Here is a 22,539-nt window from a genome sequence, read left to right on the forward strand (position 1 = left end):
GGGAGAGAGCACAGAGGGCAGGGCAGGCGTTAGTGCTGGGGTCCTCTAGCCCGGGGTTTCGGGAGGGACTGCGTCTGCTTTGTCCTTGTACAGAGTCGGGAGGGCAGCGACCTGAGTCAGGGAAGTAGTGCCTGCAGTAAAACGCGAGGTGCTCCAGCTCTCAGCCCACATCCTCGGAAAAGCCCGTGCTGCCTGCTCCTGAGCTTAACAGGGAGGCAGGTGACTAGTGGTTAAGAACGCTCGCTTCCGAGACAGACCCGTCTGCTTACTGAACGAACTTGGGCAAGTTGTTTCAGCATCGGAAGCAACCGGAAGCCTCTGGGCTTCAGTTTCCTCCTCTGTGAAATGGGGGTATAATAGCAGCACCTACTCGTTGGGGGCTGTTAGGATTAAATGAGATGACTCATGTAGAAGAACATTATATGGATTGAAAGGTTCCCTGGAGGAGAGTAAGTGCTCAGTAGATGTTAGTTACCATAAAGAAATACTGGAAGGATACACGTGAAACTAGCCAAAGTGGGTCTCTGTTAGGAAATGGGGCCAACAGGGCAAGGTATGCAGCCACAGGAGTGGGAATAAAGCTTTCATGTATTACTTTTTATATTAGTTTAGGTTTTTGAAAGATATGGACGTATTATCTATTTTAAAAATTTAAAACGAGGGTTCCCTGGGTGGCTTAGTCGGTTTGGCGTCTGCCTTCGGCTCAGGTCATGATCCTGGGGTCCTGGGGTCCTGGGATCCAGCCCAGCGTGGGGCTCCCTGCTCAGCAGGGAACCTGCTTCTCCTTCTCCCTCTGCTGCTCCCCCTGCTTATGCTCCCTCTCTCTCTCTCAATAAATAAAATCTTTAAAAATAAAAATGTAAAACGATAATATTGATCATTATTACTAAGCACTTAGGGAAAGGCCCTCTTAGCCCCAATCCCCTTGCCATGTTGCCATGGTCACCTCCTAATTTTTCCTTGCATACCCTGAGCAGAGAGGAAGTTCCCACTGACAGGTGGGAACACAGAAGAAAGTTGGGTCCTTGTGCCCTAGGCAGCACACTCTCCTGACTGGACCTCTTGCCAGCATGGGGTAGGGAGTGTGGCTTCGGTGAAGCCAAGTTGGTGAACATCTTCGAGGTGATAAAGCACTGCTCTGCTCTACACTACTGTACCTGTTTCCTACCTATTTAGGGATTTTCCAGTCCACAAATTTCCATGTCATCCTTTATGTCTCATTAGATCCTCACAACATGCTGATGAGGTAGCTGGCATTATCCCACCCATTTTACAAGGATGAAAATGAAGTTCAGAAGTGTAAATAACTATCTGGTGTGTTCTGCCCCACCAGGATGTGTGTGTGTGTGTGTGTGTGTGTTGACTACCTCCTGCTCAAAGGCTACACCATGCTAAAGCAGTTTGGAGAACTGGTTTGAAAGTGCAGGGCTTGGGAATCATACCCAGCTTGTATCTGCTAAACCGTCCAACTCTTCATCCAATCAGATTCCAGCAGTAAACCAGTCCACTCAGCCTTCAGTCCAATACAGATTCACCAGCAGTGATTCCTCAGAGTCCAGAACTAGCCAGTCCATTCAGCGTCTTCTACCCAGTCAACATCTAGAACCATTCATGAGATCCAGTCTTTCATCCATTCAGTAATCAGCCACAGTCAAGCCAGTCTGCCTCTCCTCCAACGAGAATCTGATTTCTCCCAATCAAAAGGAAGTAGTGAAGTGTTATGTTTTCTCCCTACAAGGCAGCAGCTACTAGATGAGCTGACTCAGAATGGCATCCCTTAAACAGCAGTCCGGATAGGAGATTTTTCATGGGATGGTAATGCTGGAGGGACCCTTAGGGACCTCCTGGGGATATCCAAGACCCCAATCATCCATTTGAAAAGTTAAAGCTCAGCATAGGATCCACCCCTTTCACTCCAGGATCAGAATTGTGTATATGTGAGCCAGAGACCCTGGGAGCTGCTCTGTCTGTGACACATCCCAGGAAGCTTTCAGTCAGCCCAGCTGTGGGAAATGGGGCCAAGAGTTCATGATCCCAGCCCAGCAACAAGCATGGGGGCCCAAGGACCCGGGCTCTGTAGCCAGGACAATGGCAGGCTGGGGCAGGAGGAGTTATGATACCTATCTGAAATCTCTAAGGGTTATCTCTGCCCTTGGTGGCCACGAGGGGAAGGCTAGGGCCAGCCAGTGGAAGGAGTAACAGAATTGACTTCCCAAGCCTGGGGTGGAATGTTGGGCACTGGTAAGCAGTTCCTCATCATTTGGAGGTGGGCCAGAGCGTGACCTCATCGGAACTGCCATGTCTGGGTACTGACTGTGTGTGTGCAGTGAGGGAGGTGGGGTGCACAATACAAAAAAGCTGTGAGAAATCAGGACTGTTCACTTTCTGACAAAGCTCTCAATGTCTTATATAAGCCAGAACTCCCTGGCAATGCACATGGGTGAAAATTCAGAAAGCAGCGCCTACTTACCCCAGCACCAGCCCCATTGCAGGGCACGTGCAGGGGGTGAAGACTTGGGCAGAACAGTCAGACAGGAATTGTCAAAGACCAAACGGAGCTAGCTCCCAGATGGCCTTCTGCAACCCTTTCCTTGTATGGAAGGGAAACTGAGGCCCAGAGGTGAGAAGGGGTTGTCTAAGGTCACGCAAGGAGTCAGGTGCAGATCTGGGACTACAACCCACTTCTGATGCTTGATGGCAGTTTGTTCCTCTCCACCAGGGGCAGAAACTGTTTTCAGGAGCCCGGAGGTGACAAATATGGGAAATTGCCAGATGAAGATAACAGGGAGAGGGGGAGGGGGCCCTGAGGGAACCAGAAAGTATATGCTCTGGCTAAAGAGGCATTTACATTCCACTTACAAAGAATTCAAACAAACCTGGACTGTAAGGGGCTGTGGGTTTTCGCCATGCTCTCTAGCCTTTTTGGCCAAACTCTGGAAGAAGGAGAAAACAGAAGAAGGATTTCCATAGGATTATGGATGGTTCCCTACGTGCTGGCCCAGGGAAGAGGGAGGGCAGCCCTTGTTTCCAGGCCACCACATCCCTGTACCCACGGCAGATCCAGACGCACAGCGGTCGCAAACAGCCCGCAGGGACACGCTACACGTTCACGCACAGTCACGGAGTTGTCCTCCCCCACTTCGCAGGCCAGAATCAGCGAGGAAGCGGGGAGAGCCCGGACCACCAACCAGGGAGCGAGGAAGAAAGAAAAAAGCAAGACAGATTTGAGGCTGAGTGTATTGAGAACAGGAGAGAAAACAAAGTTGGAGGACGAGTTCAGCCAGCCTGGCCACAGGAGCTGCAGGATGGAGGGTGGGCTCTTCCGTTGCTGGCCCTCTGGGGTCGAAGGAATCAGGGGTCTGGGGTAGGGGCCTCACTCTGTCCTGGGAGGGGCCTGGCATGAAGAAGCTGAGCTCACTTACGACTCCCCCACGCATGCCCCCAAGTTCCGGGCAGAATGAACTCACTAGGAAGGCACCCCCCGTTCCCATGGAGACGAGCCCAGAGCTCACGAAAACTGCAGGCTCAGCCCAGCATGGGCACCGCCTCCACCACCCCTCGCCCCGCTGGGGAGCCCAGAAATAGGGCTGGGGAAGAGAAAGTGGGTGGTGCTCGGCCCCCAGCCTTGGGAGGCTTCCATCTGAATTCTGCCTCTTGCGTCTGTATCCTCTCACACTTCCCCCCCCCCAAGCCTGGTTTGGGGGCTGCATCACATCAAACATGTCAGAGGTGGTGAGGATCTCACACTACCTGACTCGGCACCCTCACTGTATGGGGAAACTGAGACCCAAGGAGACACAGGGAATTAATCTGTTAGAATCCAGATCTCTTAGATCCCAGGCTTTTCCTCCAAACCTTAAGGTCCCCTTCTCCGTCTCACCGTGCTGCTGTGCTCCTGCCCTGGCCTCCTATGCGTCTACAATCTCCAGGCCCTCCGGGCCTGCGCCCTCCCAGCCCGGGCTCCGGTCCCCTGGCCTCCCGCAGCATCTCGTTCCAGCCACGCCCTCCCCGGGGCACCCTCACAGACCTCTCATCTCCAGCGGTTCTACCGCAACAGCCTGTTGCCGCCCCCTTTCTCCCCCAGGGGACTGTCTTACCACTTCCAAGGCCTTTCTCCCGAAGCACCAGCCCTAACCCCTCAATCCTCACAGATGGTCACCGCGAGAAGGGCAGTGACTGTATAGATGAGAAAACTGAGGCCCAGAAAGGGAAAGTGACTGGGCCAGACTCACCCAGCAAAAGGGAGGCTGGGACAGGGCCAGACCCCCCTCTCCGGCCTCTCTCCCCGTTGGCCCCCTCCATCGCACAGACAGAGCTACTTTCACTGGGACAGATCTCGGGTGAGGCTGAAGCCCAACTGGCTGATGGGCCTCTCTCACTGCACGCCCACACCCGCACCTCCTTCTACGGGGCCCTCCTGCTCTCGGGGACTCCCTGGGACCTCGCACGCCCCAGGACATGGAGGGCCAGCCAGGTGGAACCGGGACCGAGGTCTGGTCCCCAAAGTGGAGCCAGGTGTTTGGAGAGGACAGGGAGGCAGGGCAGCAGAGGGGCAGGAAGGAAAGCGTCAGACAGCCGTGGCGGGCTGAGTCCTCATCCAGCGGAAGAGCCCGCGAGAGGAGAAAATGTGGCGGCCAAGGCGAAGCTCTCTGAAGCAGCGGAGAGGAAACGGTGTCCCGAAGGCAGAGGTGGAGGAGACAGACCAGTGCAGGTGAGAAGCCAGCGACAGGCAGAAGGATGCCAGGAGCTGGGGCGGCTGGGAAGGCGGACCCTTGGCTGGCTGGCTACACGGAGGCACTGGCCGGCTCTCTTTGTTCCAGAAGCCCATGTTGGGGTCCCCTCCTAGGCCATTCCCCAGCAAGACGCTGGCATCCCTACAGCTCACAAAGGCCCGAGGAAGCCCCCCAGCCTCACTTCGGCCTGCCGAGGGAGTTCTCTCTTCGTGACCCTCCCCCCCCGACCCAGTATGGGACGGCAGGCCCCTCAGACATGGAGTCTAATGACCCTTGTGGCAGCCACAGCCCAGAGAGCGGAGGTGACTTGGCCAGAGTCACAAAGCTAGCTGGTGGCAGCATCAGCCTTTGAGCCCCGAGGCCCCATACTCCTGACCCTCAGCTCGGTGCCACTTCCAGCCACATCTGCTCTCCATCCAGCCCTCAGAGAGGGGTTCCTGCCAGGCAGTGGGATCCCTGCAGGGTCCTTTACTTGAAGCAGAAGGAAGGCTTCCACACCTGAGCCTCGATCCCAGCATTCCGGGTGGAGAAGGAGGGCCTGGGGGCCTGCCTGGCACGGGGAGACCACGCCCTGGAGGGCGACACGGGGGAGAGATCACTGCTGTAGGTCGGGCTCACGGCTGTGGGCTGGAGGCCATCCTGGCCGGGGGAGGTGTAGAGGCCCGGGGAGGAGCGGGAGGGCCGAGGCAGGGCCGGGGACGCCGGGAGGGCCCCCTTGGGGAGGCTGGGCACCAGGTCCAGGGAGCTCGGCTTGGCAGGAGAGGCGGCTCTCGGTGAGGGCTTGACAGGCTCCTTGATGGGCGAGAGGACGAAGAGCGAGGGCCGCAGCTGGTAGGCCGGCTGCTTGGTGGGCTCGGGGCGCAGGACCCCGTTCTCAGGCAGGTAGCCGTGGTAGAGGGAGGCGGGCGGGGTCCGAGCTGGGCTCCGGGATGCCACTCGGAAGGCGCCAGGAGCATTGGTGGAATATTTCCAGGATGAAGGCAGGGACATGGTGGGCGAAGGGCAGCGGGCCAGTTCGGTGTGGCCCGAGGACTCGATGACGTACTTCTCCATCCGGGACTGGCGGCGGGCGTAGAGTTCAGCCCCCTTCCCGGAGGCCTCGGACAGGTTCTGGTTGGGCTTGGGCTTCGGCTTGGCCTGGATGCGCGGTGACTTGAGGCACGAGGCCCACTCCGGGAGGATCTCCTCGGCCGCCGCGGGGCTGGCCCTGTCCCGGGGTGCTGACTCCTGCTGAAAGTTGGAGGCCTCGGCCCCCAGCGCGAAGGGCTCGTCGTCCACGCCTGCCTCCCCCTGGTCCCTCTGCCTCCGCTTCTCATCGGCCGTCTGTACCAGATCCAGCAGGTCTGGATTCGGGGTCACCTTGGGCTTCTCCACGAAGGTGAACATGGATTTCCGGCTGCCCCTGCGGGCCATCGACTCCTCCAAAATGCCCGTCTTGCTGGCAGGAACTGCCTGGCCCTTCAGAGGAGAAGGCTTGGGGTCAGAGCTGGGGTAAAGGGCAGAGTAGGATGGGGGAGACTTAACCCGGGAAGCCAGGGGGGCCGTGGACAAGGTCTCGGCATAGGTGGGGGGTGGGGTGAAGTTCCCCAAGGGGCGTCTCTCCAAGGCAGGGCTTCGCTGTGCCACAGACCTCCTATCCACCATGGGGCTATGGGACATCACGTGTCTCTGTGGCCGAGGGCTCCTGTCTGCCATGCTGGGGGGCTGGGGAGCCAGGGCCTTCTCCCCGAGATGTCGTCTCTCTACCACGGGGCTCCGCTCCATCTGGCTGGTGCTCCCTGGCGCCTGGATCCCAAAGGGTCTGGCGGTCCTGTTGACCACTGATGGGGGCTTGGCCAGTGTGAAGTGGACCTCACTGTATAGCTTGGCGGGCGTGGGCGTGGCCGCCCACCCAGACGTCTCTTGTTCTGCTGACACCGCTGGGGCACTGGGCTGTACATCAATGAGCAGGGAGCTCGACATGAAATCTGGGGCTGGGGTCCCGGAGCTGGAGAGGGGAGTCGTTTCTTTGGAGAAGGTGTTGGTGGTGGTAGGTGGAGCTGACACCTTATCAATTAGGAGTGTGCTGGATCTCACCTCCGCAGCCGGCTCCGGGGGCTGCCCACTGGAACACAGGGTGCCGGGTTTGGAATCTGACACCGTGCCATTGGGAGGGAGCTGTGCCTCCGAGGGCTGCTGGCTGTTTGAAAGCGGCAGGCTCTGCGGGGTGACAGGTGCCGGGGGGTTCTGGTTGTTGTCTGCGGCCGGCAGGCTGTGGGTGCTGTTAGAGGCTGGCACGATGAGGGTGGCACTGAGTGAGGAAACGTTTTTGTTGACATCTGCAGCGGGGCTGTGGACCTCAGCCGTCGGCGGGCTTGCTGGGCTCTGCTGGGCTTCTCGGTTCTGGGACAGGTGCAGCCCATTGGCCGTCAGCAGGGCTGCGTTCTCCTTCAAATAAACCACCAGGGGTACCTCCTCCTCCTCGCTGGCCACCTTCTCCAGATGCCGCAGCAAGGGGTCCTTCTCCGAGCACCCCTCCATGCTGCGAGCAGGGACCCCTACGTCAGGGCTCTGGCCGTGGGTGTTCCTTGGAGGGCCTGGTTCAGGGAGTGAGGTGGGACTCAAGCTGAGCCCTGAGGCATAGCCTGTGGGGCTGGCAGGGGGCACTCTGAGGGACTCCTGGCTGGGCTTCTGTCCCCTCCGGCCGTGGTTCTCCAAGGTGAACTCGTTCACCCTCTGCCGCCGCCTGTTGAAGAGCTGGACGCCGCGGGAGCTGGAGCTGGGAGGGGTGGTCAGCTGGGCTGCGATCTGCTGGCTCCAGGCCTTCGCCTCTTTCAGATCTCTCTCAGTGAGGCTAGTGCTCGGGCCCAAGGCTGTAGAGAGGGACAGAGGTCCAGTTAGCAAATGGGAATGCTGAGCCACACGGGTACAGAGACAGACAGATGGCCACCGTGTCCCTCCTACCGATGATCTTTTCCTCTGGAATTTGATCTTTACTCGCTGTTTCCTAGAATCCCCTCTCCTCATAAAGATCCCTGACCCAACAATCATGGCCCAACTCAAATGCCACCACCTGTGTAAAACCTCCTCTGATTACCCTTTCTGGATAAACTGGCCCCTCATTTGGCTTCCCCTTGAAGGTTGTCAATACTGCGCTTTCATCAAACTCAGCAAGAACACCTCATCCTAGCAGTAGAGGCCCACTATACCCTGACTCATCCCTTACCACCCTTCTCCACTCACTAGGCTCTGCCCTGCTGGCATCCTTTCAATTCTTTGAAAATGCCAAGTTTTTTCCTGCCCCAGGACCTTTACACTTGCTCTTTTCTCTGGTTGGAGTGATCTTTTCCCAGGTGGCATTCCATGTTGGTTCCTTCTTGCCATGTGGGACTCTCTGGAGGGAACTTCTTCTGTAATAAGTCCTCCCCCCTCCTATCCCATCTCTTTGTTTTATTTTCTTCATGGCATTCACCATAATTTGGAATTATCCTTTCCTAGTTTAGCATCAATCACCCCACCTAGAATATAAGCTCTAAGGGGGCAATAACCTTGTTTGACCTGGTCGTCATTCTGTTCCTGGCCTCTAGAATAGTGCTTGGCATAAAGTGGGCACTCAGTAGGCATTACTGAAGGCATGGATGAACCCCCAGGACATTTTCTGTGTGCCTGTCTTAGGGCCCTTTACACTTTCAAACTCACAGTGTGATCATTTGCTGGCACTAACACTTCCTCTTTTTAGAATAGGTAATGCATTCACATGGTCTAAAAATTCAAAAATTTAAAAAACCAAAAAGTATTCAGTAAAAAATGCCCCTCCACCCCTGAGCACCCCCACCAGAAATCAGTAACAACTGCGACCAGTTTCTTCTTACTTTTATTTAAATAATCGTTTTTAAATTCTCATATTTTAGTATCATGAGAGTAAGGCATTGGGCTAATTTCAGCAGCGACTATACTAGAACATTGCATTACTTGATTTTGTCCTCACAAGGACACTGGGAGACAAACATTGCCCATCTCTGTTTTACAGAAGTGGAAAATGAGGTCCAGAGGCTTTTAAGTAACTCATCCCCAGTCACACAGCAAAGAGCGGCAAGGTCGGGGTCAAAACCAGTTCTCTCTGGGTTCATAACCCATGCTCAAGTTGCCCACTTGTCCCAAAAGTTCCCTTTGGGATGTACAGGAGACAGAATCAGTGGTGGGGGGCGGGCTCAGTCTAGGGCTGTGGAGTCTGGGGCCTGAGGTCGGTGATCAGGCTGGTGTCAGACCCCTGTTAATCTGTAAGTTCACTGTAGGCAGCCACTTCTCTTTATATCCCCAGTGCCCAGCTGGTACGCCGTTGGTGCTCAATTTATGCTTATTGAACAATGAATGAACGAAAGGACCAGTGGACAGATGGATGAGATAGCCTGTGTCCACGGCTAACAGCTCAGTCAGTGGCTGGGAAAATTCTTCCCTCTGTCATCCTACCCCCACCCCTCCCTGCTGTGGGAAGCTAATTAGTTCTTGAGGAATCTGACCCTGCCCTCCCTCCGACCATGTCCTCATTAGCACTGGCCATGACATGCTGAATGGGTCTCCAGGGACAGTCTTTCCAGGCATCCTGCCAGCGAGGCTCAGAATTCATGGACTCCCAAAGCTGGAAGGGCCCTTACAAAGGAGCCATTTGACCACCATCCCCATTGTATAGATGAGGAAACTGAGGCCCAGAGAGTCACACTAGGGTTAGCAGGGAGGCCCACACAGAGCGGAAACTCTCTGGTCCCCACCTCCTCCTCCCCTCCTCCCATCAGGATCTGGCTTCCCACCCACATACAGCTGTGCCCACCTGTCCAGAAGAGCCTGCCCCATGCACCCCGACCCTTGTTCCCTCCTGGTAGGGCTCCTCTCCTGCCTGGATACCCCCTCTGTAAAAGATGAAGGATTTGTGAGTTTGGCCGGCTGCTGCCCGGGGGTGGGGTCTCAGGTAGGGGCGAGCTGGCCACACAGAAGGCACCTGAGAGGTTTGCTGGGCTCATGCAATGCTCGCCTTCTCTGCTCTGCTTAGAAACCGGGACTCCTGGCCCGAATCTGGGCTCTGCTGTTTGCTGCTTGTGTGACCTTGGCAAGTCAGCACACCTCTCTGAGCCAGTTTCCTTAACTGAGGAGAAGTGATAAAAGCACCGCCGTTAGGGTTGAGAGGCTGCAATGAGGTCATGAACACCAGTAGGTGCGCATTGTCATGAGGCCCAGGGGACAGCGCAGAGGGCTCATGCTCCCCGGGGAGGAGCTACTCAGTGGTGACCCTACTCTATTCCCTGGAAGGGGTCAGAGCCTCTGCTGGCAAGGGAGATTCACTCCCAAGATCAGGATCCTGAGGGGGAATGTGACTCTCTTAAGGTCACACCGGCAGGGGATTTCAGCGTCATGGAGAGGCAGGGATTACTGCCCCAAACCACACAGCCTCAGCGTCTCAGGGATGGCTGCCACTGGGTCCGACTGCCCCCATAATTCCCGTGTCCCTAAGACCACACCCCTGAGTTACAAGCCTCTGTTTACACACCCCACTGACGGGGAGCTCCCTGCCCTAAAGAGCTGCCTTTCACTAATGAACGCTCCTTTGCTATAAAGTCACTCCTCACATTAACTCCCAACCTCTACTGCCACGTAGATAAAAAGCATTTTCTTTCCAACCCGAGAGCCCTGCAGAGATTCACAGACACAAATCACATCCCCCTGGGGCGTGGTCAGGATACACATCCGTCATCCCACCAGGGTTTCTTATGACACAGTTGCTAACATTGATTGAACATATTACCTTATTTAATTTCCACAACAACACTACGAAGCATGAACTATTATCCACTTTGTGGTGATGAGAAAACCAAGGCTCGGAGAGGTACAGTGAGTTGCCCAAGGTCACAGAGCCAGCAAGTAGTGGGGCTGGCTCCCCACTGACTCCGGAGAGCACCAGGCTTTCTGGGAAACACATTCCCACAGTGTAAGGCTCTCAGAAAGTCACTCAAGGGTTGAATAATCCAGACCTCCCAATGTCCCTGCACTTGCCTGTTTTTCTCCTTGCTTCTCTGCTTCCAGAGACTGGTTCTAAAGGCCATGGGTTTTGAAAATGCTCAAAATGTCAGAGCATGAAGGGCCCTCGGGGGCTAAGCAGGCCTGAGAGGCTGCATGAGGGAAAGAGTGGCAGAGTAGGCCTCGGGCCAGGACTCTGTCGGCTGACCCCCAGCTGGGCTTGGAATGCCCCCCCCCCACTGCTGTTCTGAGACAAGGGGAGAGGAGGGGAAAAGGCCAAGGGGTGAGAGAGCCCTGCCTCCGAGGGAGCTCCGGGGCCCCCACCCCCAGCCCACAGTGACTCCACGGAAAAGGAATCCGGCAGGAGGCTTGGGCAAGACCCTGCCAGCAATCCAGCCGATTTCTGCCACCCTGCACAAACAAAGCTGAGAGAAGGGGGGCTGGGCCAGCCACAGGCAACCCACAGTCCCACACTTCAGGGCACCAGGGGAGGTGGTTCTGCGCAACATCCCCCAGACTCAGGAATTGGTGCCCCTGGCCATGCCCCAGCCAGCCAGGACCAAGATGGTGCTCCTTGATGCCGAAGAAGCAGGAGGTGGCTGAGGGCCACGGGGGATAGGTACCTTGACCGAGCCCCCCATCTGCATGGCTGGGGCCTGTGCCTGTGTAAGCCATAATGCCCCCTCTTTTCAGGGCGGGGTGCTGGCCCTTGAAAGAGCTGCTCTGGACAATGGATCAGGAGCTCTGAAGATAGGCATTCAAGAATGGAAGGGGTGAGGGCAGACACAAGGAAGAGCTGTCCGGGGTCAGGAGACCTGGGTCCAACAGGGGTAACTCCCTAAACAGGCAGGGAGACAAGAAGCCCCAAGTTCAGCTGTCAGAGTGAGGACTACAATGGATGCTGCAATTGTGCAGGGGCCGCACTGCGCACTTTACACGCATCATCCCCCTCGGTTCTTCCCCCAAACTCCGAGAGGTCAGCACTATTATTCTCCCCAGTTTGCAAATTAAACTGGAGCTCAGAGAGACCTGTCAACTTGCAAGTAGCAGAGCTGGGATGCAAAACTCTAAGTCTGGTTGCTGAGGCTCCTTTCTTAACCATTTTGCCTTCTAGACCCAGACTTTGGAGGGACGAACACCAAGAGAAGCTCCAGAGCTCTTGGACGAGGCTCTGCAGAACAGCCTGTTTCTTCGTCTCATGGCCCATGTCCCCAGCAGTGCCCTCTCGCCTCTCAGCTGCCTAGAACAACCCATGCATTCTTTCCCTTCTTCCTCTCAGGAGAAGAACTGATAGAACTCATTCTTACTACGGTAGAAATGACTGGTAGGAGATGAAAGCCCAGTGGAGTGGAAAGGGCATGGTATCAGGAGTCAGGAGACCTGAGTTCCCGTTGTGCTTAGGCAAGGATAAGCCCTTTCTCCCACCCCAATCACCCCTGTAGGCAGTTTCCTGGTCTGCTGACCATCAGGCCTGTCTGGACGGAGGAGCTGAAGGAAGGAGGTGGGGCAGGGGAAGGGAGGCCAGAGCAGAAGTTCAGGACAGGGAGAGAATTCAAGGAAATGCTTCTTCACACGGCTGCCGTCAATGGGAGTGCCCAGGCCCCACGTAGGGTGGAGTGGGACAGGGAGCCAGCGGTGGGACTAGAGACTGGCTGGAGGCAGCCCATTGTGGCCGCCTGGGAGTCTTGGCAGTGGGACAGGTAAACAGGCTGGGTAAACTGCCCCCCTGCCGGGGTCAGGAAGGAACCAATGGCTGGCCGCTGCACAACCTCTGGCTCGGCTGGGGGCAGGAAGATGAACTGGGCCTGAGTAATGGCCTGGCTGCCTTGCCATCCCCTGCCCCATATCCTCCCGGCTGCAAGGAGGAAATGACACAGCCTCCATTCCCTAGGGAGTTCTCCATCCACGCCAAAGTCCCAGGGAGCGCAACCTGACTGAATCTCAGCCGGCTGCAGGAGGAGAATGCTTCACACTAAGGTGAGGAGGACTGCCAGGACATGGGCGATGCATAAGGACAGAAATGGGGAGCCCCAGACCTCGCTTCAGCCTTGCCGCTAACAGGCTGGCAGAAGTCATCACGTGCTTCTTCTCTTGATGCCCAGAGAGGAACTGAGACCAGAGAGGGAGGCCATATGCCCTAAGTCACACACCCCAAACCACAAAGGCACTGCCGCGCTTCCCTCTTACTCACTGCAGCTGGGTCCTCCCTGCCGCCCAGCTTCCCCCTGGATGCTGAGCCAGCCTCGGTTCTCAAAGCCTCCGGGGAAGGGCAGCCAACTGCCCCGCTGACAAAGAGAGGAAAATCCCACTTCGAAGGCAACGGAGGAGCTGGATGAGATTTCTCTCCTCCACAGATGACTCAGCCCAGCTCTTTATCAGGAAAACCGATTTTGCAACAGCTTTTTAAATGGCCTCTCCGCCCCCAGTCTCTCCTCCGCCAATCTACCCGCCCCATGCTGCCAGATTCATCTTCCTCTGCCTGGCTTCGCTCACTTCTCTCTCCTACCTCCCCAGGATGTGGAAGATCCAACAGCTAGTCCTCATCCTGGCATTCAGGGCCCTTGACGCCACAGCCTGCCTGAGAGCTTGCTAACCTGCTCTCTGTGCCCTCAGCAGCGGCCAGAGAAAACCCAATGGCTCGTGCTTCCCACACGCCCCCTGTGAGTTCCCGCCTCCCCTGTGTGGTCTGCCCCCGACCCCTCTACCTGGAACCCGGCTCCCATCCTTTCTACATACCCCAGCCTGCCCACCTAACTTGAATGCCACTACTCCCTCCGAAAAGCCTCGCCCGATCCACCAGCATTTTATCTGCACCACGTCATAATACCCTCATCACTTTGCATACTGTTCATATGAGTGAGAATTACCCTTCAGGGCATGCTCACCACATGCCAGGTCCTTGCTTCACTTATAGCAACACTTGTGGTCAGCAGTACCCTCATATCCGTGTTAGAGGAGACACGGGCTCGGAGGGGTGAAGTGACTTGCTCAAGGCCGCACAGCTAGACGGAGGCAGAGTTGGAATGCAAACAGGGTGGCCCAGCGCCCGGACCAGGGCCCATCCCATGGGCCACACTGCCTCCTCCCAAGGTCTTGCTCTGCAGCAATCACGGTCTAGGTCTTATTTCCCCCCAACCCAGACGGCAGGAGCTCCCACCCCCACCCCCCGCCAGGGCAGGGGCCTCAAAGGCTTCCTTTCTGTATTCTCCCCTATCCCCAACACCTTCCACGCATGCTTGCAGAATAACAATGAAGTCAGTGAGGATGACAATAGCCAACATGTGAGGAGCACCAGCTGCTGCTAAGCAAAGGAGTGAGCATGTATTTTCTCATTGAAACCTCACAGTAACTTATAAGGGAGGCTCCCTGGCCTGTGTTGAGGGAAAAGAGACCTACAGACTTAGAGAGCTCACCCCAGGTCTCACAGCCAGCAAGGGGCAGGCAGAGAAGAGTTGGAGCTGGGAGTCTGATTCCAAGCCTGGGTCCCCTCCTTCTGAAGAGCTCATTTCCCCAACCACTGTTCCAGGCCCAGCGCAACTGCCACTTCTTCCAGGAAGCCCTCATCAATCCATCCAGACTCCTGAGATCAGTGCTCCACCCCTGCTCAAGCTGGCCCCGGGGCCTTAGAGCAGAAGGAGGTCAGAGGAAACAATGGGTTGAGAAAGTTTAGGAGCCAAGGCCTGAGGGGAAGCAGGCCTGGCCCAACTCCTGGTCTCTCTCCTGGAGGTGGGTTAGGATCAGGCAGGTGGGTGGGTTGGGGGGAACCTAAGAAGAGGGCTCTCAAGTCGGCGTGGGCCTTAGCTGGCAGCATCCCTTTAGGCCACAAGCCCTGCTCATCGCTAGGCCTCTGCCGTAGGGTCCTTCTCCGCCAAGGACCAGGAGCCACCACCTGTCTCCTGCCTGCTCTACTGGTCTCAACACTAATCTACAAGGAGATTTTCAGGGACTTGAACATGGTGACCCAGAGAGAGGCAGGCTCAGCCCCAGGTGCACAGCAAACTGGAAACGACTGGTTCACAGAGAACCACACTCAGACTCGGGCCTCCACTTCCCAGTCCAGCCCTGGTAAGCCAGGCCTGCCCAGCCAAGTCCTCTCCTGTCACACCAGCCTCCATCACCCCAGCCCTGGGAGCCTCAGGAGTACAGAAAGGACTGCCACACCCTGCCCTTCCAGACAGAATGTTTCATCCAGGAGACAAAAGGTGGGGAGCCAGCATGGGGAGAGATGGCTTCCCCTAAACTGCTGCTGCTGGGGGGTGTAGGTGGGCCTAGTCCATCTCTGGGGCTCGGGCTCCAGCACCCAGCCGAGGGCCTGGCACGCTGGGCCCTCCACAAAGATGCAGACCTTTTCTCTTGGCCCTGAGGCAACGTAGGGCCAGAGCAGGTCTCCATCCTCTCTAAATGCCCCCACACTCAGCAGAGGCCGATACTCACTCAGTAATTAATGGAAATTAATGACTGAAGGATGAGCCCTCCCACAATCCAAATCCACCTTCACAGTTTGCCCCACCATTCGTCCTGGGAGACAACTTCTAGGTACCTCTAGATCTCAGATTCTTCTAGATTCTAGATCAGAGATCTAGAGGATACTTCCTAGAAGAAGTGGGGAGAAGGAAGAAGGGAGGGAGCAACATGGGTCTGTGGGTGAAGAGGGAGATGAAACCTCAAATCACAGTGTTAGATCTAAGGGACAGAATATTCCATTAAGCACGGAGAGAATGAAGAGCCTAAAAGAAAGATTAATTAGGATAAAGGAATCCCGGAAGGCTTCCTGGAGGGGGTGGCTTATGTGCTAGGTCTTGAAAGATGGAGCTGTGGAGGCCTTCCAAGCAACGGCCGGCCCAGCAGAGGCTGGAAGGCTCAAGGCAATCCCCACCCCATTCCCCTCCACCGCCCCTACCCCAAATCAAGACCAGCTGGAGAAGAAGGCACCTCTGAGAAGAACACAGCCCTTGGCTGGCCCCGAGTCTGAGGGTGAGTGGGGTATTCCAGGGAGGGTGCCACCGGAGCTGTGTACATTACGTGGCGCATGCCCGGGGACCAGCGGCACCGTGGTACCGGCCCGGGGCCTCCGGGTGGGTTACATGACCGCCCCACCGTCCCCATCCAGGCCGCGCATTCGGCCCGGACCCTCGTCCGCCTCCACTCGGCCTCCTCAGCCATCTGTCTGGGCCGCTCCCCTCTTACAGAAGAGGCCGCTGCAGCGAAAGTGAAGGCCAGCGCCCTGTGGTAAATTCCCCACATTCCTTCCTCACAGAAAAATAAATAGCCCCGGAGGAAGAACGCAGGAGGAATGATAATGACGGCCGGCGGAGTCCCCGCGGGAGCGGGGTAAACAGTGCAGGCAGCCTGAGTGCCCTGCAGAGCCCCTGGCCTTGGGGGACCACTGCCTGACCCTGGAGGTTGCCTGACCCTGGAGGCTGCCTGTCTCCTGGAGGCTGCCGGTCCCCAGGAGGCTACCTGACCCTGGAGGCTGCCTATCCCCGAGGCTGCCTGACCCTGGAGGCTACCGGTCCCCTGGAGGCTGCCTGACCCTGGAGGCTACCGGTCCCCTGGAGGCTGCCTGACCCTGGAGGCTGCCTGACCCTGGAGGCTGCCGGTCCCCTGAAGGCGGCAGCCTCTGGAGGCTGCTGGTCCCCGGGAGGCTTGCTCACCTGCCTCCCCTGGCGGCTCCCTGGGCCATGCCAACTCTCTCAGGTCTGAGGCTTGCTCACATCTGCCCAAGAAGTCTCTGGGAATCCCTTGGTCAGGGCAGGTGACTGCGGAGGGCAAACGTGTCAGGGCGGGACACACTTCACTTCTATCACTCAAGCTGCTGTTAACTGGGAACTTCTTAAGTTCCAGGCATTCGGTTTAAGTATTATCATTATGTTATTATGTTGCTTCATTTTCTCTTTGCAAGCTGTGGCCTGGGGGTGCCGTTATACCCACTTGACAGATGAGAAAACAGGCTCAGAAAGGTTTTTGGGTTTTGCCAAGGTTATTTGGCCAGTTAGTGGCATGCGGTCTCCGCTCTTGCCTCTCACTCGCACGTCCGGTCAGCCCACCTGCCCTTCCCAGAAAGCCTTCCTCGACCAAGTCCAGCCCCAGGCGCGGCCTGTTCTCCTCCCATGCCCTGTTCAACCAGACGTCCTGTACCACTTGCGGGCTACCTTTAGTAAATCACCTCACCTCTCTGGGTCTCAACTTCCTTATCAGCGGAACAGGGAGGATAATACCTGCTTTGCAGAGTCACTGCTGCATAAATGAGATGCAGAAATGGTTCCTACAGTATGAAGTACTGTGCACGCCTGAGGGGGACTTAGCCGTTTGCACAAACCCACTTCTGCATAACTTTGCGGGGATCAGGCTCTGTCTCTCTTCCTCCCTTCTCTGGCCCTCTCTGGGTCTGGTCTTGCTCTTGTGCTCAGTCAGGCACAGCCCAACTTCCCCTCACTCAGACCCCCCTCCCCCAGCATCCTCTCTGCAAGGGCACCCCAGCATCAATCTCTAGCCAACATGCTGTAGCAGAGAGAACCAGGCTTGAATCCCAGGTCTGCCCCTTGCTAGATGTGAGTACCCAGGCCCCTCTGGTCCAAGAGTGCTAGGAGGCAAGGTACAGCCAAGGCTGGCTCCCACCTCTCGGTGCACCGCCCTACAGGGTACCGTGCCCTGGGGCATTCTGGAGGCTGCCGACCCTGCCATGCCCCCAGTGACCAGGCCTATCTGGCTCCCCTCCAGCAGGACCACCCAGCCCCGCCCGCCCCTTGTCCCTCACACTGCAAAAGAACAGAAGACTCGAGGCCAGCAGATTTGGCCCCAGTATCTGTCCTGTCACAATTTGGGAGAGACATTGGACTAGTTCCTGACCCTGTTTGGGCTTGTTTGTCCATGTGTTCAAAGAAGGGATTGGACTGGAACAGTGATTCCTAGAGTATGGTGCCCCCACACCTCTAGTGGAAGCCAAAGGATCTAAGTGGGACCCTGAGACCTGGAATTGTAATAGGTAAGTTTTACATGTATAGTGGCAAAGGAGTATAATGAACACATCAAACCTGTGAAGGGCATATTACTGCTTAGGGAAAAGTAGATATTTCAGTAATGAAAGTTAGACACTTTAAAGGAAATATAGGTGGTGCATGGACTCATTCATTCACCCGATACTTACTGCACCCCAACTAAGGGCCAGGCACTGTTCACAGCCATGAAGAGTAACAGAGATCCCTCCTTGCATTCTAGTAGGGGAACAAGATAATAAATATATGAGTAATGACACTGGTAAGTCAGAAGACAAATGTTAAAGAAAGATAAAGCAGGGACAAGACATATACTGACTGCATGGGGTGGGCTGGGGGGGGTCTGCAAAGGTAAATATGGTAATGAAAGTCCTGAAAAAGTCACGCCTGAGTAAAGAAGCGAAGCAGGTGAGGGAGTGAGGCTTGTGTATGTCCAGGAAAAGAGAGACAAGGCAGAGGGAAGAGCTGGTGTTAAGGTCCTGAGGCAGGCTCGCACCTGGCAGGTCTGAGGATGGTGCACATAAGGTGGAGGTGGGACATGGATGAAGAAACCAAGTTCTCTAACGGCCCTTCTCCTGCTGCCCTTCTGGATTTTAGGGATCCCCCTGCATCACAGCCGTTTGCGCACGCGCACACACACCCTGCAACACACACCCATTCTCAGTAGCTTCTCAATGCTGCCCAGAGCCTCGTCTGCAGCAGCACCTCCTCCTCTGCGCGCACACCAACACACGAAGGTGCTGCTTGCTTCACACCTGCAGTACACGGAGGCTGGCCTGCACACCCGCAGAGGGGGCAGAGCCTACACGCGAATGTGCGTGCCCTGAGCACGTGCACGCATGCAAGCGGGATGCACAGGTCCTCGGGTGGCCGACTGGCCCAGGTGCGCATGCAGCCGGCATACCTTGTGGCAGGACCCCTGCATTTCTCGCCCACCGGTGCGCCCTGTCTGCAGGGAATTGAGTGACCACACAGCACTTGCCTGGAGGGCACATGCTACTGTAGAATGTTAAGGGCGCTGCTGGCATGACTCCAAATTCGCCTCTCCAGCCTCTCTGCCCCTCAGTCATGGTTTCCTCTTTCCAGAGATACGTAAAAATCTACCACCTGATACTCAAATGTGCCAGTGCGTTTTGTCCCTGTGGAGAATGTCCGCTTTTCTACCCATACTGCAATTAAATGGAAAAGCCATGTAAAATGCCTTGCGCAGCACTGTAAATGTTAACCAGCTGCCATCAGCATCACTGCATGTCATAATCCTCGCCCCTGGCTTCATCCCTTCAGGTTGCTGGGGGGAGAGGGGGTGTGGAGCAGCTGATGAGTAGGAGCAAAGGGCCAGACAGGGAGCAGGAGGTCTGGCTTTTAGTTTCAGTTTGGGCCCCGACTCACCGTGAGGCCTCAAGCAAGTCCCATCCCCTCTCTGGCCCAGAGCAGAAACCTGCAGGTGCTCTAGGATCCCTCAGGAAGTGTGTCCCAAATGCACATTCCTGGGCTCCACCCCAGCCCCAGACCACAGATTACCCACCTTAACAGTCCCCCTGAGGGGTTCTGGAGCACTGCCAAGTTGGGGACCCACTGGGCTTTAGAGCGCATGCTTTTATTAATGTGTTTATAAGTGAATTAACATATGGGAAAATGCTGGAACATAGTTTGGTACATAGTAAGACCCCATAATGTTAACAAAAAATTACACTTAAGAAAATATATTTATTTACGTAATATGCCATCCCTTGGCTATACACACTTTTATAGTCTTACCAGCACCTTCACATCCATCAGAGAGAGAAGCAGGGCCGGGGTTGCTACACTATATTACTGACTAAGTGACTGAAGCAGAGAGAGACCAAGGAGCCTGGCCAGGATCTCCCAGGATGCAGCCAGAGACCTCGGCTCAGCTTCATGAGAGGTGCCACCCCGGGGCCTTGTCACCTCATCCCCAATGGCTCTGAGTTCTGGCCCACAGAGTACCTGTCCTTCCCCTGTAGGCTCACAAAAACTCTGGACATGCATGACTTCTCCAGTAACTCAGGGTTCACTGAGAACAGGACAACCGCAAATAGTTAAGTTCCTTCTAGCCATAATATCCCTCTCACTGGGCAGTGCAGGGGCTCCCCAAATTCCTAACATTACATGCGACCATTTGATCCCAAGTGGTCCTTTGTTCCAGTCAACCTGAATTCAAATGCCAGCTGAGTAGATCACTACTCTGAGCACGTCTTATAAATGCTATGCTCAGCTCCCTGCTTTGTAAAGGGTAATCCCTACTCTGCAGGGAGGGGGACTGCAGAGGACTCTGCAGTCCTCTGATTGTGAGGACTAGGTCTCAGATGTGCAAAGCACCCAGCATCAGGCCTGGCACAGATGCTCCTGCGAGGACACAGCACCATGAACTCACAGGCTCAAGTGGGAGATTCTGGAAGGCAGGGATTCTGTCTCATTCACCTGTGTACCCACACCTACCGTGTGTAATATGTGCTCAATAAATATGTGCTGAATGAATGCAGAAATGAAATATCTCCAAAGCCACTCCAAAGCTAGAACTCCTAGTTCTAGCTTACCATTCCATTTCATGACCCATTTCTCGGCTTGGAGGCTGGAGGCTCTGAGCAGGAAAGGTCAGGGCCAGAAGGGATGGGTTATGGGTAATGGGAGATGCCCCCCCCCACATCTGCCAAGGCAGTGACAATGACAGCCATCCGGGGAGGGTGGTGCTCTTGGAGCTTTGAATGCAATCCTGTTGACTCAGAGGCATAAATAATGCACTAGCATGTTCTCTCCTCACTACCCTGTCGCACTAAGAATAGCACTGGCTACCCTTTCAGGAATTCCACAGGGAAGAGAACAGGACACCAAGATGCAAACAAGCAGGGGACGAGGTTGCTAGGCTGTGGATGGTCAAGTGCCTTCCCTCCAAGCCCATCTTTCCAAACCCGTGAGACAAAGGACCCTGGATGTCAGAGCTAAAAATGCTTTTTGAGGCATCTGCCAGGAGCTCTCCAGGGAAAAGGAAGAAGCCTGAGAAGATGGGGCACCACCCCCACCCTCCTCCTGTTATCTTTTCCTCCTCCCTCCCGATGCCCTTCCTAATACGCCCAGGCCTCAGCCACCCCTCCCCACTCCTCCCCCTCCCTATTCATGCGATGAATAAATATAGAGTAGGTGGTTCCCCTCTTACGCGTTTCGCGTTTCGTATGTAAACCTTCAGAGAGAGAGGAAGATTCTATAGCTTTGAATTTGAAAAAATGTTTAAGTTTAAAAATGACTGACCTAGAACAGGGCCTCTCCAGCTCTAATGTACACGTAATATAATTGTTCGGGGATGTTGTTAAAATGCAGATTCAGATGCAGGAGGTTGAGGGTGAGGCCTGAGAGTCTGCCTTTCTAAGAAGCTTCCAGGTGATACTGATAGTGTATCCATGGGCCATACACTGAGCACAGAAAACTAGAGTATTTCCCGACAATAGAGATGGAGAGGCTGAGGCCCAGAGAGGAGAAGGGTGGTGCCCAAGAGCATACATTGGACCTGGGCTCAGAATACAGGCCCCCCGACTCCTCCTAGGGTTTGGCCCTAAGGGGCTTTGGAGTTGAATGGTGCTGCTTGGTGTGGGGCAGGGGACAGGTGGCAGTGACAGGCAGTGGTAGGCAGTCCTGGGGCAGGCCTTCATTCAGCCACAGGCCAAACCTCCTTGGGTCCACAGGCTCTCACAGAATAAAAGGAAATAAGAATTATCCTGAACAGAGGCATTCAACTGAGTGAGTAGCTAAGAACATGCCCTCACCAGCTTGCATGTGAGGCCTGATGGACCACCAGAACCTCCTGGAAGGCGGGGTGCATCAAGGGCCATTAAACTGCAAACAAAGATCCGGACATTGGGTAAGGAGAGTGGGGGAGTGCGGAAAGACCCAGTGGCAGCTCTATCAGGGTGCAGATCCAAGGGAAAGAAGAGAGGAAGGCAAGACCAGCCTCCCAGACCAGCCCTGGGAGCCACTCCTCCTTCCCAGGATGGGCCTCAAACTGCTTCGCAGGCTCCAGGCCCTGCGTGACCAGCCCCACTGCCCATGTTTCCCTGCTGCAGCTCCCCCTCCTCCGCCCCACCACGGTGCCTCACCGCCCTATCCTCCAGCCATGCTGGCTCTCCTTCAAGCGCTCAGACAGGGCCCAAGCACCTCCTCACCCCAGGGCCTTGGCATCGACTGCTGCTTAGAAAGCCTAGAATGCTTTCTTCCTTACCCCCTGCGTTGTCCCTTTCTGACCACACTTCTCACCCTTCAGGTCTGTTTCTGGGTCTCAGGGAGGGCTGACTGCCCTCGGAGGTCACATTCCTCTGCCTCTCCTCCAAACTCTCATTAGATCTGTAATTCCATCATATTTTTCTAAGCGTCAGTCTGCCCTGACTGATGACAGTAAGCAGCCCTGAAGGGCAAGGGCCTTGGCTGTCATTCCTCTGCTCTGTCCCTGCCTCTGTGCGTAGGCCATGGCTGGGGCTCAGTAAACCTTTGTAGACTGAATGAAGGAATAAATGGATAAAAACACGGCTCACAGCAATACTGCAAAGCCTCCCACCTCCGTGGTTTCTGGCCCTGCTCACCCTGAAGAAGTTGTACGGGACTGGGGTTTGCAAGATTCTCTGGGTCCAGTCCTCTGCTCTGCTACTCTCCAGCTGAGTGGGCTTCGCAGGACACATCGCTCTCTGAGGTGGGTCTCTAGCGCGGGCTGCTGGGTTAAAACAAGCGATGGAATCTGGCAAAGACTTTGGAAGCAGTCAAGAGCTTTCATTGGTAGCATTACTCTGGTGTGTTTGAGGCCCAGAGAGGGAAAGAGC

At 55.7% G+C, this 22,539-nt stretch overlaps 1 protein-coding gene across 7 annotated transcripts in view; it reads right to left on the reverse strand.

Moving 5' to 3' along the window:
* Positions 1-22,539, reverse strand: part of SYNPO (synaptopodin) — a 54,272-nt gene that overhangs the window by 2,865 nt on the left and 28,868 nt on the right. For 2 of the 7 annotated variants that reach the window (XM_073890857.1, XM_073890856.1), the window contains one exon: positions 5,232-7,585. In XM_073890857.1, coding sequence (XP_073746958.1) covers positions 5,232-7,585 — 2,354 coding nt within the window. Of the gene's footprint in view, positions 1-3; positions 7,586-9,540; positions 9,620-12,912; positions 13,070-22,539 lie in introns of those variants that run through there. The other 5 variants (XR_012377566.1, XR_012377565.1, XM_073890860.1 and 2 more) reach the window with 4 other exon arrangements.

The sequence above is a fragment of the Callorhinus ursinus genome, unplaced genomic scaffold, assembly GCF_003265705.2.
Source record: "Callorhinus ursinus isolate GAN/ISIS: 27379988/994484 unplaced genomic scaffold, GSC_fseal_2.0 scaffold3, whole genome shotgun sequence".
Lineage (NCBI taxonomy): Eukaryota > Metazoa > Chordata > Mammalia > Carnivora > Otariidae > Callorhinus > Callorhinus ursinus.